Source organism: Podarcis filfolensis, assembly GCF_964270895.1.
Source record: "Podarcis filfolensis genome assembly, chromosome: 16".
NCBI classification, from domain to species: Eukaryota; Metazoa; Chordata; class Lepidosauria; order Squamata; family Lacertidae; genus Podarcis; species Podarcis filfolensis.
Genome location: NC_139620.1, coordinates 8,769,378 through 8,785,930, shown reverse-complemented (window position 1 = coordinate 8,785,930; position 16,553 = coordinate 8,769,378). Strand labels below are relative to the sequence as shown.

At 47.0% G+C, this 16,553-nt stretch overlaps 1 protein-coding gene across 1 annotated transcript in view; it reads left to right on the top strand.

Moving 5' to 3' along the window:
• KCNN3 (potassium calcium-activated channel subfamily N member 3) overlaps positions 1–16,553 on the top strand; it is a 92,043-nt gene that overhangs the window by 49,525 nt on the left and 25,965 nt on the right. Inside the window, exon 4 of the mRNA XM_083591143.1 lies at positions 10,436–10,577. Within this exon, the coding sequence (XP_083447269.1) occupies positions 10,436–10,577 (142 nt within the window). The remainder of the gene's footprint in view (positions 1–10,435; positions 10,578–16,553) is intronic.

Genomic DNA, 16,553 nt, shown 5'->3' with positions numbered 1-16,553 from the left:
GGTCTTTTTAACTGGAGATGCAGGGAATTGAAGCCGAATAATTTCTTGGGCTCCATGATCACTGCAGATGGTGACAGCAGTCACGAAATTAAAAGACGCCTGCTTCTTGGGAGAAAAGCAATGACAAACCTAGACAGCATCTTAAAAAGCAGAGACATCACCTTGCCAACAAAGGTCCGTATTGTTAAAGCTATGGTTTTCCCAGTAGTGATGTATGGAAGTGAGAGATGGACCACAAAGAAGGCTGATGGCCGAAGAATTGATGCTTTTGAATTATAGTGCTGGAGGAGACTCTTGAGAGTCCCATGGACTGCAAGAAGATCAAACCTCTCCATTCTGAAGGAAATCAGCCCTGAGTGCTCACTGGAAGGACAGATCCTGAAGCTGAGGCTCCAAGACTTTGGCCGCCTCATGAGAAGAGACCCTGATGTTGGGAAAGATGGAGGGCACAAGGAGAAGGGGACAACAGAGGACAAGATGGTGGGACAGTGTTCTCGAAGCTACCAGCATGAGTTTGCGGGAGGCAGTGGAAGACAGGAGTGCCTGGTGTGCTCTGGTCCATGGGGTCACGAAGAGTCGGACACAACTAAACAGCTAAACAACAACAACAATGCCAGCTGCTGAGGATCACCACCAGGGAGAGAGCTGCCATTGCAGTCTGGTCCTGCTTCCGGCCTTCCTGGTAGAGGCATCTGCTTGACCTCTGGGAGAAGAGGCTGCTGGCCTAGATGGACCTTTAGTCTGATCCAGCAGCCAGGCTCTTATTGCATCCTTGGGCCATGAAGCCTTCCTCCAGCATCAAAGGCTTGTGTCAGTTTTTCTGTCCTCTTGACAAAGGAAATGCAGCCTTTTCTCATTAGGACCTGGGAGCTGTTCTCCTCCTCCTCCTCAATGTTTGTTTGTTTGCTTGCTTGCTTGCTTGCACACACCTGCCTGCCTCCAATTCCCTTAACGAACACAGCCAGAGATCTGCAATATTCCTGTCTGTCTTCTTCAGAGAGGAGACGTTTCCTTTATCTTATAATGAGTGGTGGGCTCTTGTGCTTTGCCAGTGCGTTCCACGTGGCCCATAATAGCAGGTCTTCTCCCTAGCGGGTCTTCTCACCCTGAGCTTGTTGCTTGCCTCACCATCCCAGTGCTGGGAATCACAGCAAAGTTTTATTTTTAAAAACTCTTTTGGATAAGTCTTGGATAAGTCATCCATGTCACATCAGGGTGGATGCGGCTTTCTGACTTCCTAGGTCCTGTTCTCTTTTAATAATGTGAAAACCCTAATTATCTATAGAAGATTTTAAAAAGTGAGCACCTCCTTATATGCGCAGAATATTTCCTTGTCCAGGTTTTCATTGAATCGCGGAGCTAAGAACATCAGAAGGTGCCCTGTTGGAGGCCCTGTTTTAATCAGCCCTCGGTTCAGAACCATGAGGGCTAGAATCTTACTATCATATTTAAGGAAAGGGACACACAGTTACCTCAAGCTAAACACGAGTGGCACCTCCCAGGAGCGGCACCCCACGACCCCAAGGAAAACCCCGAAAAACTAAAGATTCCCACAGGCTACTAAAAAATGCTAAAAGGTGGAGGCCTATGCAGTGGTACCTTGGGTTAAGAACTTAATTCGTTCTGGAGGACTGTTCTTAACCTGAAGCACCACTTTGGCTAATGGGGCCTCCCACTGCGGCTGCGCCGCAGTGGGACAGAAATTGCGCAGCGGTGAACAGAACAGAAATTGTGCAGCGGTGGCGCGGTGGCAGCGGGAGGCCCCATTAGCTAAAGTGGTGCTTCAGGTTAAGAACAGTTTCAGGTTAAGAACAGACCTCCGGAACAAATTAAGTTCTTAACCCGAGGTACCACTGTATATAAAAAAAGGAAAAAAGGAAAGGGACACTGCATGGTGTCTCTCTTGCATGCAGAAGGCCTTGGGTTCAAATCCTAATAACATTTCCAGATAGGGTTGGACAGCCTTGCAAAGCCCTGTCTAGTCCATCATCCTGTTCTCGCAGTGGCCATCTGGATTTCTGCAGGAAGCCAAAAGGCAGAGCGTAAAGGAAAGAGCCTTTCTCTCACTGTTATTCCTGTTGTTGTTGTTGTTTAGTCGTTTAGTCGTGTCCGACTCTTTGTGGCCCCATGGACCAGAGCACGCCAGGCACTCCTGTCTTCCGCTGCCTCCTGCAGTTTGGTCAAACTCATGCTGGTAGCCTCGAGAACACTGTCCCACCATCTCGTCCTCTGTCGTCCCCTTCTCCTTGTGCCCTCCATCTTTCCCAACCTCAGGGTCTTTTCCAGGGAGTCTTCTCTTCTCATGAGGTGGCCAAAGTATTGGAGCCTCAGCTTCAGGATCTGTCCTTCCAGTGAGCACTCAGGGCTGATTTCCTTCAGAAGGTTTGATCTTCTTGCAGTCCATGGGACTCTCAAGAGTCTCCTCCAGCACCATAATTCAAAAGCATCCATTCTTCGGCGATCAGCCTTCTTTATCGTCCAGCTCTCACTTCCATACATCACTACTGGGAAAACCGTAGCTTTTACTATACGGACCTTTGTTGGCAAGGTCTCTGCTTTTTAAGATGCTGTCTAGGTTTGTCATTGCTTTTCTCCCAAGAAGCAGGCATCTTTTAATTTCGTGGCTGCTGTCACCATCTGCAGTGATCTGTTATTCCTAGGAATATAATTAGAGGCCTGCTGGACCAGGCCAGTGGTCCATTTGTTCCGGCATCTTCTCACAGTGTCCAGCCAAATGTATCTTGGGGAGCCTGCAATGGGAACCTGAGAGCAAAAGCAGCTCTCCCTGCTTGCGATTCCCAGCAACGGATAATTCAGAGGCACGCTGACTCCGACAGGGGAGGCAGGACCTGACTCTCGTTCCTCACCCCTTTTTGCGTGAGCCTTGTCATAAATCATCTCTGACCTTTCAGTTCCCTTCCCTATTTAGCTCCGACCTTTAACATGGGACCTCGTTTTCTTGACAAGTTTGTCCCTGTCTGCGCAGTTGATCGGCAGCTAACGTTTTATTTGCAGGAGGGATCACTTTGAAGTCAGTTGATGGGCAAATTTTCCCTCCCTCCCTGTAGGATAGCTGGCAAATCCCCATTGCCAAACCAGCCACCCCTAAACTGCCAAAGACCTGTGCATAGAGGTCTTCAGCATAAAGCAAATGTTCCGCAACAAAGATGTTCAACGCAGCTCTGTGGGGTGGGAGTTTCACAATTTAGTGCTGTTGACATGAGTCACCTTAAGCTGGGGCAAGAGTCCTGACCTCCTAGTCAAAGGCGTTAGCTGTATTCATCCTGATGCAGAGCTCTGTGTAACTTCAAACCTTGTGTATTCTAAGAGTTCTGTGTAACATGGAAGATGATTTTTTTTAATAATAAAAAAACTACCCCCACCCTTCAACCTGGACAAAGTCCTAGACTTAATCTAAAAACACTGAGAGATTTTCAATTGTTCTTTAATCCTTCAAATTCCCTGGGTTGAGCCTTAGCTTAGTAGATGGGGGTCTGAGCTTTTGGTTGCATTGCCCCTGCCCAAACTTCCTCCACTTTCTGCAAAATAGAATTCGGGGAAGGCAAGTGTTTCAGGCGAACATTGAATGGGCCTGTTTGTCTCTGTGTACGTACATCATATTTCACTTTTATGCTCCCATACTTCACGAGCCTCTTCACATCCAGGAGATGTTGGGAATTAGATTTCCTCTCCCCCCCCTCTCCTTCTTTGGGAAGAAGAAAAAAATTGCATGCCAAAAGCCCCATAATTCTGAGAGTGATGGGTTGAGAAACTTGGACCCAACTGATCCCTCAGAAACCAAGCCAAAATAACCCCATCTGGCTTTTGCCTGTTTAACGATCTGGTAGAGAGGCTGCGAAAGAGGAGCGAGACGTACTTTGGGATCCTGTTGCTGACAGCTGGGCCCTCTGTCCTCCCCCAAAAGAAAGACGAATCCCATCTTTAAGATGAGAATGTCCAGTGTTGTCAACTGGCCGGCAACTTGATTTTATGTTGCTGTTGTCCGGCTGTGGCACCAGGGTATTGATAGGGGTGGGCCTGGCTTCGGCTGAGGAGGGCAGGATATTATTATTATTATTATTATTATTATTATTATTATTACTATTAACCCTATCTTTTCCTGCCTGGTTCAAGTGCTTCCAGGTAGGTAATGATTTCCTGTGTGTGTGTGTGTTGAATTAGAGTGGGGAGGAGGGGGACTTTAGGCATTTGGGCTGAATGTGGCCCTCCAGACCTCTCTGTCTGGCCCTTGGAATTCTCTCCAGACGCCACCCCCCAGTGTTTTTTTCCTTTCTATTGCCTTTCTAGCCAATAACCTTCCTGGTTGCAATTTTAACCTGTTGGTTCTCTAATCCTGCCTTCTGGAGCATCAGAGTACAAAGTCTACTGTTTCTCCTGCATGCATTGTTAACAGGATGCAAATGATTTATGGCAGTGCTTTTTTTCTTAAAAACAAAATAAAATGTTTAGGGGTACTCACATTTTGACTCAAGAAAATCACCATTTTATAGTTCAAATCTGGAAAAATGAATACAGTAAATGGATAAAAGTAGAAAAAGTCACAAAAATTTTAGGGGTATGCGTACAACTACGTCCCCCCACCCCCCAAAAAAGATTTTTTGGGCATCTTCCAATGGAATAAGAGTGAACAGGGTTGCAGCGTTAGTGTTTTTGCCAGGGGTGTGGAAACTCTGGCCCTCCAAACCCCTTTTCTTGGCCCTGGGGGCTCTCCCCAGGCCACACCCACTCTCTGGCCTTGCTCTGCCCTCTCCTGGAGTGTTTTTGCCAGGCTGGCATTTTCCCTTGAACTCTGATCACGATCAGATGAAGGATAGAGAGGGGCGCAAAAACATCTACAGAAATGAGCCTACGGTACTGATTGGTTTGCAAGGAGATCAGGCAATGTTGTATCAAATAAAGGGATAGCTCAGTCAGTAGAGCACGAGACTCTTAATCTCAGGGTTGTGGGTTCGAACTTCACCTTGGGTGAAATATTCCTGCATTGCAAGGGGTTGGACTAGATGACCCTCGTGGTCCCCTCCAACTCTACAATCCTATGACTTTTTGCCCTTTCACTGCTTCTCCTCCCCTCCATGACTTTCCTTATTGTAATTTGTCCAGTTTCTTTTGGGGGGGGTGGAGAGCAGGTTTGTTGTGCAAGACTTTCCCCATCGACTATGATTGCTCACCCTGCCTTTTCCAGGCCATGATTGGAACCCACCCTCCAAAAAAGGAATAGCTTGGTTGAGGATGTAAGGACATAAGAAGGACATGGATCAGGACAATGCCCATTCAGTTCAGCACCCTATCCTCACCTTGGCCAACCAGATGCCTGCAGGAAACCTTCAAAGCAGGACCCCCCATGCACAAGAGCCCTCTCCCAACTCGGCAGTTTCCAGCAGCTGATAATTCAGGGGGGGAAAATTGCTGCTTCTGACTGTGGAGGCAGAACGTAACCACGGTGGTTTGTTGTTTAGTCGTTTAGTCGTGTCCGACTCTTCGTGACCCCCTAGACCAGAGCACACCAGGCACTCCTGTCTTCCACTGCCTCCCGCAGTTTAGTCAAACTCATGCTGGTAGCTTCAAGAACACTGTCCAACCATCTCGTCCTCTGTCGTCCCCTTCTCCTTGTGCCCTCCATCTTTCCCAACATCAGGGTCTTTTCCAGGGAGTCTTCTCTTCTCATGAGGTGGCCAAAGTCTTGGAGCCTCAGCTTCAGGATCTGTCCTTCCAGTGAGCACTCAAGGCTGATTTCCTTAAGAATGGATAGGTTTGATCTCCTTGCAGTCCATGGGACTCTCAAGAGTCTCCTCCAGCACCATAATTCAAAAGCATCAATTCTTCAGCGATCAGCCTTCTTGATGGTCCAGCTCTCACTTCCATACATCACTACTGGGAAAACCATAGCTTGAACTATACGGACCTTTGTTGGCAAGGTGATGTCTCTGCTTTTTAAGATGCTGTCTAGGTTTGTCATTGCTTTTCTCCCAAGAAGCAGGCGTCTTTTAATTTCGTGACTGCTGTCACCATCTGCAGTGATCATGGAGCCCAAGAAAGTAAAATCTCTCACTGCCTCCATTTCTTCCCCTTCTGTTTGCCAGGAGGTGATGGGAGCCTTATTACCCCTCCGTGAGTTTGCCCAATCCTCTTTAAAACCCATCCCTTTGGGGGCTTAGTTTCAATCTCGCTGCAAGGCAAAGGCGGCTTCTCAGCTGCCTGTCCAAGTGTGCTTGTGCAAATGTGATGCACGAGCGTTAAAGAGTGTTGGTGGCATTGGCAGCCCGCGCCTGGGTTAGCCTGACAGCAGTTTTGCTGCCCTCACAGGTCATCATCACCTGTCAGAATCTGAAGCCTGTCTTCAGCTGAGCTCCCTCTCACTTCTTTCCCGCTCAGACACTTCCAGCCAGTGGAGGCCAGTCTGCTAGGGCAAACAGGCGCTGCCTCAAACTCTCCACCAACACCGGCCACGGTTTTATACTTAAAACCAATGGGTTGCACTGTGACCTCCTTAGTTGCTGTGTTGCACTTACCCTTGTGTAAATTAAACATTAATAAATAAGGGAAAATGGTACGATATGTTATAAGAAAGTACAGTGGTACCTCGGGTTAAGTACTTAATTCGTTCCGGAGGTCCATTCTTAACCTGAAACTTTTCTTAACCTGAAGCACCAGTTTAGCTGATGGGGCTTCCTGCTGCTGCTGCCCGCCACCGGAGCACAATTTCTGTTCTCATCCTGAAGCAAAGTTCTTAACCTGAGGTACTATTTCTGGGCTAGCGGAGTCTGTAACCTGAAGCGTCTGTAACCCGAGGTACCACTGTATAAGTACATTCAATGTTTTAAATGTAAAGTACATCGGGAAATGATGGAAAGTCTATCTTGACATAGTTTATTGGATTCTACTTTGGTTTATTTTTGTTTAGTTATAAAGTAGAAAAAAGAGCACGTATAAGTACAAGTTTAAATCAATATTTAACGGTATAATTATTTAAGGTTGTTATTATTATTATTAGTTTTACCTTTTCTTTGTGCATGTATTTAAGATTGTGTATGATATCCTTGGGGCGGTGTGTGTGTGTGTGTGTGTATGTATATATATATATATATATATATATATATATATAGAGAGAGAGAGAGAGAGAGAGAGAAGGAGAATGGGGGACAAAGCTGAAGTTGGCTCTGGTGCCCCCTGCTGTTGGTCTCCTTGCCTTCTGCCCTACCAGCACTATCCTTCAGTGAGACTTTTTTGAACAAGCCCTGTAAGGAAAAGCTGCGGGATTTGAGTATGTTCCTTTCCAGAGAAGAGAGGCTGCACATCAGTGTGGTGTGTAGTGGTTAGAGCGCTGGACCCAGGACTCAAGAGACGTGTGTTCAAATCCCCACTCAGCCATAGAGCCATATGCAAATTGCCTTGAGGCAGTGATTCATAAATAGGAGGGGATTCATAAACTGTTTTTGGCCTACAACTCCCATCATCCTTAGCTAGCGAGGCCAGGGGTCAGGGATGATGGGAATTGTAGTCAGAAAAAAACAGTGGGAGATCCAGGTTTGGGAAACCCTGATCTAAATCTGTATCTTTGGGGGGTATAAAAGTTGGGATATAGATGTACAGTGGTACCTTGGTGCTCAAACAACCTGGAACCCAAACACTGCAAACCCGGAAGTAAGTGTTCCAGTTTGCGAACTGTTTTTGGAAGCTGAACGTGCTCCGTTTTGAGTGTTACCCTTCCGATTTGAGTACCACACTCTTCCGTTTTGAGTGTTACGCTGAGGTCTGTCTGTTTTTCTCTATTTATTTTGCATTTTTTTTGTGGCTCTTTTTTGTTTTTGTGGCTGTGTGGAACCCAGTACAGCTACTGATTGATTGATTGTGTGACTGCAGTACATTGTTTATTGCTTTCATTTTATGGATCAATGGTCTTGTTAGTAAAATTCATATTAAATTGCTGTTTTAGGGGTTGTTTTTAAAAGTCTGGAACGGATTAATCCATTTTGCATTACTTTCTATGGGAAACCGCGCCTTGGTTTTGGAACGCTTTGGTTTTGGAACAGATTTCCGGAACGGATTAAGTTTGAGAACCAAGGTACCACTGTAATTAAAAATAAAATGATTGAAGCCACTACTCTTCAGAAAGTAAGCTCCCTCCCTCCCCCTTTTAGTGTAGTCAGACACAAAGTTTCTAGTTTGGGGTGGGGAACAGTGGATATATGCAGCACCGCAAGAACATTTAGGCAGTTCCCAGATTCTCGGCAGGGGCATTTTTGAGGACGTGGGTTTCTTTGATTCACAGAAATGTCCTTTTCCAGCTGCACGTTTCTGCCCCAGAATGGTACATTTGATGTCTGGTTGGTGTTCTAGGAAATAAAAAGGCCTGGGCTGCTTCCCCTTGAGAATATTTTGAGAACCCAGTACCCGTTTTTCAGTTTGAAATGTTTTATGGTCCCTGTCTAACGTGCAGCGATACTTTTTGCACAATGGCAAGAGTTGATTACATCTCCTGGAGGTCTCTCTGCACTAGTCTGAAACTGTCTCACCATTCCTCTTCATTCTCACCATGGACATATTTTATTTTATTAAAAAAAACCCTCTAAACGGGTTTACATAAAATGTAATAATACAGATTAAAATTGCCAATGAAAGTCAGAAGCTAAACGCTGAGGGTTGCATTCAGTGCTAGTCCTACTCAGAGTAGACACATTGGAAGTTAATAGACATGGTTAACTTAGATTCGTTCATTTTGATGGGTTTACTCTGAGCAGAGCTAGCATTGGCTACAATCCAGGTTGGCCTTATTCCCCCCCCACTCCCATTATAATTAAAATTGGATAAAAATATATAAAAATGCACATCAGCTTTACACAGCTGGGCAGGCTTGCCTAAGCAAAAAATATTTTTTTTGCAGGCACCGAAAACTAAAGCGAAGGCGCCAGCCTAATCTCAACAGGCGGGTTGTTCCAGAGAATAAAAGATTGATTCTGTACACAATAAACAATTATATGACACCTGAAGGCAGCCCTGTATCTGGAAGATTTTAATGTCTGTGATGTTTTGCTGTGTTCTGTTATATTCTGTTGGAAGCCACCCAGAGTGGCTGGGGCAACCCAGTCAGATGGGCAGGGTACAAGTTAATAATAATAATAATAATAATAATAATAATAATAATAATAATAAGATAGCCTCTCTGTTTGGCCCATGGGACTCTCTGTAGGCTCTACCCCTTCTCCCCAGGCCACACCTTTCCCTGCTCCTGTTTTGACTCCTTGAGTGTTTCTGCATCTTTCAAATCTGGTATAATGCCTTCTTCCATGGATGTAGTCTTGTGAGAATTGTGTGTAGAAACCAGCCTACTGTAGGAAGGTAAAGTTTGCATTTCTTGCTCCGCCCACTTTTGCTGCTGGCCCCTCCCCCTGCTGCCTCATGGCCCCCAGAAGATTGCCCCAAAGGCAATGTGGCCCTTGGCTGAAAAAGGTTATTTATGTGTAGAGGTGAGGCTCCAGTACTTTGGCCACCTCATGAGAAGAGAAGACTCCCTGGAAAAGACCCTGATGCTGGGAAAGATGGAGGGCACAAGGAGAAGGGGACGACAGAGGACAAGATGGTGGGACAGTGTTCTTGAAGCTACCAACATGAATTTGACCAAACTGTGGGAGGCAGTGGAAGACAGGAGTGCCTGGCGTGCTCTGGTCCAGGGGGTCACGAAGGGTTGGACACGACTAAACAACTAAACAACAACTACTACTACTGCGGCCCGTGTTTTGTTAGCCCAAGAAATGGAAAACGAGCGAGGTCCCAACTGAAGAAGAATGGCAACTTAAGCCGACGGAATATGTGCACCTTGCAGATTTAACATACAGAATTAGAGAACAAGAAGAACATAGGTTTAGAGAAGATTGGAAAACGTTTATTGAGTATCTGGGGGGAAATTGTGCACACCTGAAAACGTTGGCAGCGTTTAAGATAAACTCGACAGTGTAAATAAGGTTTGGTGGGTGCGATAATGGAATACTGAATGGTTTAGTTTTTGAAAAATATGCAGGAATCTATGATATGTGTTAAGTTGTGGGTGAACATATCAGACGACACAGCGATTCTTCAAACAGCTCTTTTTTATTCACAGGCCAGAACAGAACTGAACTGAAGGGTTCAGCCAGCCTGCTTATATAGAGCTCCACTAGAATGCAACAGTAACCATTTTCTGTAACTATCCAATCACTGAACATCACTTTCAGTCCCTTATTTGCATATGTGGACCTGAGTGAAAACTGAGAACTTCAGTACGTAACAATATGCAAAACGAACAATGGAAGGAGAAGAAGGGAAGTCCTTGATATTTTCAGGGTGTTAAAATGAGTATATTAAACTGTGTAACATAAAATTTAATGAAAATTTTATTTTTTAAAAAAGTTCCTTACCTGTGCCTGTATTTCCTCGGCAGGTACCATGACCAGCAGGACGTTACCAGCAACTTCCTGGGTGCCATGTGGCTCATTTCCATCACGTTCCTGTCCATCGGCTACGGCGACATGGTGCCACACACATACTGCGGCAAAGGCGTCTGCTTGCTCACAGGCATTATGGTAAGGGGGAACCTCGTTGGGCAGTCCTGGGGGAAGATTAAACATTCTGCGTCTCGTCTGAAGTGCTGTTTCAGGGCTGGCAACCTCCCGATGTTGTTGGACTCCAACTCCCATCAGCCCTTTGTTCCCCTCGGAGAGCTACAGTTCCTAGAGCGGTTTAACAGTTGGTCCCCTCTTCCCATGGAACTCTGGGAACTGTAGTTCTGGTAGGGGGGAATAGGGCATCTCCTAACAGCTCGCAGCTCCCTTGACAAACTACAGCTCCCAGAATCCTTTGGGGGAAGCCACAACTAGTTTAGTGCTTTAATAATAAGAATAATAAAGAGGCGCGGGTGGCGCTGTGGGTTAAACCACAGAGCCTAGGACTTGCCGATCAGAAGGTCGGCGGTTCAAATCCCCGCGACGGGGTGAGCTCCCATTGCTCGGTCCCTGCTCCTGCCAACCTAGCAGTTCAAAAGCACGTCCAAGTGCAAGTAGCTAAATAGGTACCGCTCCGGCGGGAAGGTAAACGGCGTTTCTGTGCGCTGCTCTGGTTTGCCAGAAGCGGCTTAGTCATGCTGGCCACGTGACCCGGAAGCTGTACGCTGGCTCCCTCAGCCAATAAAGCGAGATGAGCACCACAACCCCAGAGTCGGCCACGACTGGACCTAATGGTCAGGGGTCCCTTTACGTTTACCTTTACCTTTAATAAGAATAATAATGCATTGGGGAGGGGGCATTATTGCGTCGTTCTTGTTTCTATTTTTATTATCTACCTTGTGTTTTCCGGTTGTGATTTTATGCGGTGAACCTGTGGGCGTTGTGCAGTGTACATATTTAATTAATAATAACAATAATTAATAAATGCAGGGAAGTGGGGTCTGCCTGGCAGCAGTTTCCCCTGCTTGCTGCTGTGGGATGCTGAATGAAGATGGCCGTTCTCACCTGAACTGGCAGAGCCTCTTTGGTAACCTCTGCTGGTTAGGAATGGAACCTCCATGTCCAGTGGCAACCTGCCTCTAAATACCCAGCTGCCACCAGCTGTAGAGGACAAAACACAGGAAGGGCTGTTGCCCCCGCGCCCTGCGGGGTGATATTTCTCAAGAGCATCTGGCCCAAGACTGTGGGAAACAGGATATTAGACTGCTGGAAGGGTCTTTGCTTGTCCCATCCAGCAAGGCTCTTCCTGAACACTTTCTGCCGTGGTTCCAACCTCTCCAGAGCTGTCCCAGATGTCTTCCGGAGCCAGCTGTGGAGCGTTCTCGCCTGCCCACCCCCAGCCCACTCCATTAATCCAAGCTACTTACACACACAGCGCCATTTCTGGTTTGTTTATCTCTCTTTTAATTAATGAGCTGGATTGGGCTGCCCTATTCCACCCAGGGGAAATATACAGAGGCGGCAGGTCCTGTTTCCTCTCCCCTTCCGAATGTTGCTGAAGGTTTGCAACTGGGTGGAGATGTTCCTTTGCCAGATTTATTTCTCGGAAGCCGGATCCACAGCCTGGTGAGAATTCCAGAGCTCTATGAGTCAACGAGCCACGGTCCAAAACTTGTGCACATTCAGGGTTCAGGAAAGGAGCACAGGCTCTGCGGCAATGTCCAGCTCCCTCTAGGCCTCATGGTGGAGAAGAAGCTGTTGAATTGCCTGCTTTGGATACCATTCCTATAGGTGTCTACCAAGAACTGAGGATCAGCTCATTTCATTGTTTAGTCATTTAGTCGTGTCTGACTCTTCGTGACCCCCTGGACCAGAGCATGCCAGGCACTTCTGTCCTCCACTGCCTCCCGCAGTTTGGTCAAACTCATGCTGGTAGCTTCGAGAACACTGTCCCACCATCTCGTCCTCTGTCGTTCCCTTCTTGTGCCCTCCATCTTTCCCAACATCAGGGTCTTTTCCAGGGAGTCTTCTCTTCTCCTGAGGTGCCCAAAGTATCGGAGCCTCAGCTTCAGGATCTGTCCTTCCAGTGAGCACTCAGGGCTGATTTCCTTAAGAATGGAGAGGTTTGATCTTCTTGCAGTCCATGGGAGTCTCAAGAGTCTCCTCCAGCACCAGAATTCAAAAGCATCCATTCTTTGGCGATCAGCCTTCTTTATGGTCCAGCTCTCACTTCCATACATCACTACTGGGAAAACCATAGCTTGAACTATACGGACCTTTAACTATGCAGACCTATGGTATGATCAGCTCATACCATACATTTAAAGCGCAGTGTTATGTGGCTTCCCCCAAAGGATTCTGGGAGCAGTTGCTTGTTAAGGGTGCTGTGAGAAGACCCCAGTGCCCCCCGCATAGAGCTACAGCTCCCAGAGTTACCTGTAAAGAAGGTTTGGTCGTTAAACCAATCAAGAGAACCGTAGCTCTGTGGAGGAAACAGGGCTCCCCAAATAACTCTCCTTTAACAAACTACAGCTCCCAAAGTTATTTGGGGGAAACTGTGGCTGTTTAAAGTGGTATCATGAGGTGTTAAATGAATGGTGTTAAATAAAGGGACCCCTGACCATTAGGTTCAGTTGTGGCTGACTCTGGGGCTGCGGCGCTCATCTCACTTTGTTGGCCGAGGGAGCTGGCGTACAGCTTCCGGGTCATGTGGCCAGCATGACTAAGCCGCTTCTGGCAAACCAGAACAGTGCATGGAAACGCCGTTTACCTTCCCACCAGAGCGGTACCTATTTATCTACTTGCACTGGTGTGCTTTCGAACTGCTAGGTTGGCAGGAGCAGGGACCGAGCAACGGGAGCTCACCCCGTCGCAGGGATTCAAACCGCCGACCTTCTGACCAGCAAGCTCTAGGCTCTGTGGTTGAACCCACAGCGCCACCCGTGTCCCAAAATGAATGGTGTAAATTAGCCTAAATCCCATTGAGTTTGGCGGGTCTTACTCCCAGATCAGTGGATAGAGGATTGCAGCCTATATCTCAGAAAAGGCAGCTGAATACAGATTTCCCAGCAGTTGCTGGGTTGCTTGAAAACTTTTTCCCCTTGCTGGAAAAGGTTTGGAAAAGGCCAACCAAAATCTTACAACGTTTGGGGCTTTGGGGTTTAGAGGAAAGGGGGAATGAGAGGCGACATGATAGAGGTATCTAAAAGTAAGCATGGCACTGGGGGGGGGGAATGCATAGAGAGAAGCTTCTCTCTTTCATGATACTTGGAGCCATCCGATATAGCTGAATGTCAGAAGATTTGGGACAGATTAAAAGAAGGTACTTCTCCCTCCACACTGCACATGGTTACTCTGTGGAACTCTCTCCCACAAGTTTTATTGATGGCCGCCAGCTTAGGTAGCTTCAAAGAGAGGATTAGACACAATTCATGGAGGAAAAGATTATCAGTGGCTACCAGCCACAATGGTTATTTTCTGCTTCCACCGTCAGAGGCTGCATTGTTGGGGATTGGAGGTGGGGAGAATTGCTGTTGCTCTTGGGGTCCTGCTTGGCCTTTGGGGCATCTGGGTGGCCACTGTGAGAACAGGATGTGCCAGACCGGATGTGCTATTGGCCTGATCCAGGAGTCGGGCTCTTCTTATGAGCAAAACCAAGGGAAACGATTTGTGCAAATGGATAAGCCTTCCCCTCCTTTTGCAAGAAAACGTTCCTGTTTATTTATTTCACTATTCAGAAGCCTGCCAGCACAATGTTTAAGAACACCATTTCGCCAACTCCCCAGAGGTCAGTTCTCTGGGATGTGCAGCGGTGCCTTGACAATTCTTCGCCATCAATCAGACGTCAATAAATAAATACCACGTGCTTTATTTGGAAGGGCTTGGCCAGCCTAGAACCTTTCCTTCTGTCCTGACCTCTTTTCTTCTTCTTCTTGGGAACTCTTTTTTTTAAAGACCCATCATTAATCTGAGACTAGGGAGGTTTCCACACGATTTATCAGGGCTCTGGCACGGCATCTCCATTGCAGCTGGAGAATCATTAATTCAGCAACACCCAAATAATCCTGGTGTGACCTCTTGATGCATGTTGGGATGGATTCTGGGAAGACACACACACACAGCAGCTTCTTTACAGTTTCCAGGGTTCAACCTGGCTTCCTTTTGAACTTTAGCAGAGCTGGGGAACAATTTGCAGCCTGGGGCCACATTCACTTCTAGAAGCTGGTGAGGGTCAATGGTAGGGTTTCCAACTTAAATAAAATACAATATTGGGATGTGTGTGTTTCGTTAACACTTTTCACAATACAGTCATACCTCAGGTTACAGACGCTTCCGGTTGTGTTTTTTTGGGTTACAGATGCGTCGAAACCTGGAAGTACCAGAACGGGTTACTTCCGGGTTTCGGCGGTCGCGCATGCGCAGAAGCACTAAATCGCGCTTTGCGCATGTGCAGACGCTCTGAATCGCAACCCGCACGTGCACAGACGCGCCGCTGTGGGTTGCAAACGTGCCTCCTGCACGGATCACATTCGCAACCTGAGCATCTACTGTACAATAAAAGACAACCTAATCTACATAAAAAAACAAGAGGAAGCAATTAAATGAAAAGAAACAGAAGAGACAGAAGAATGCAAGATCCCTTCTCACAAATATTTCTTAAACTTTGCCCCATACAGAAAAAGGTGTGTACCCCCAGCTCTCACCTGGGAGCATCCCTCTCTTCTCCCACTTCTCACCCTGAGAGATCTCTCAGGGGGTTGGATCCCTTCCAACTCTCCTATGATTCTGTGGACCCAACAGTTGGACCCCAGTGGTGCTTGCTGGGTACACCAAGTGTTCTTCAGCTTTGGGTCCCCCAGGTGCTGCTGGACTACAACTCCCATTGTCCCCAGGCAGCTTAGCCCGATGATCATGGATGATGGGGATTGCGGTCCAGCAATGTGTGCTTGGATCCTGCACGCTTGCGGGTTTCCTGGTTGGCTGCCGTGAGAACAGGATGCTAGATTAGGCTGGCCATCGCCCTGTTCCAGCAGCGCTTTTGCGTTCTCAACATCCTGGGACCTAAGATGAAGAACGACACCATAAATACTGAGCTTGATGTCTCTGGTCGCAGCGCAAGGGGACTTCCTGCATTCCTGAGCGGGGCAATTGCTGGGCCATCTCACTGAACCAGAGGGTCCCTCCCTCCCTCTCTTTCTTTCTTTCTTTCTTTTTTTTTTTTGGAGAATGCAGTTATTTATTTATTTTCCAATTTTTTCTGTTTTATTAAGTTTGCTTAGTAACATAACATTATTATATATATTCTATAAAACAAAGAATACAGAACAAAATTCATTTATACTACAATGCCTGACTACATAACATTAATATATATGGTTTCTGGAAAAAAAGGCTTAATTCAAAATACCTTCCGATTTACTTCCCCCCCTCCAGCCCCCCCCCGGTCAGGCCTTCCTTCTTCATATCTTTATCCCTGTACACAGTCTGTTCATTCGAGCTTGTATGTTAGGGTTGGCTTCCCCTCTTTTTATCCAGTTCCTATAAAATGCCCATTTATTTGTGATTCTCCTCCCTCTTTCTGACTGGTGGCTGCCTCTTGCTACTTTCTGACCCATACTAAGCAGAGACGAGAGACCAAACAGCGGCTTCTCTTCCTGCTGCCCCGCTGGAAACCTTGGGATTCCACCCCACTTCAAGACCTGCCGTTTGTTCTCCGAGATTCCCATCCCTCTGAGCTTGGCGCCTGCTCTTGTTTATTTTCACTAACCCTCCTTTAAACACCCGCCGCTGGAAAGGGTTGATCAGCCGTGTGCTTTTCCTTGGGCCACATAATCGGGATCTCTTAACGCAGATCGATTTCCCCTTAGTGCTGGTTAACAGCCCTGCTGTCCACGGTCATGTAGGTTTGTGTGGGTGGGTGTGCGCGCACGCTTTTAACCCAAAGGAGCGGCCTTTACTGAGTCAGCTCAGCTTTCTCTCTCACACACACAGCCTTTTTTTCCTTCCTCTCTGTGATCCATTTACTTGCGATTCCAGGAATTGAACCAGCACCCCTTCTGTATGCAAGGCAGCCGCTTTGTCAGTGAGCTACAGCTCCTCCCCAGGATCGCCAATCTC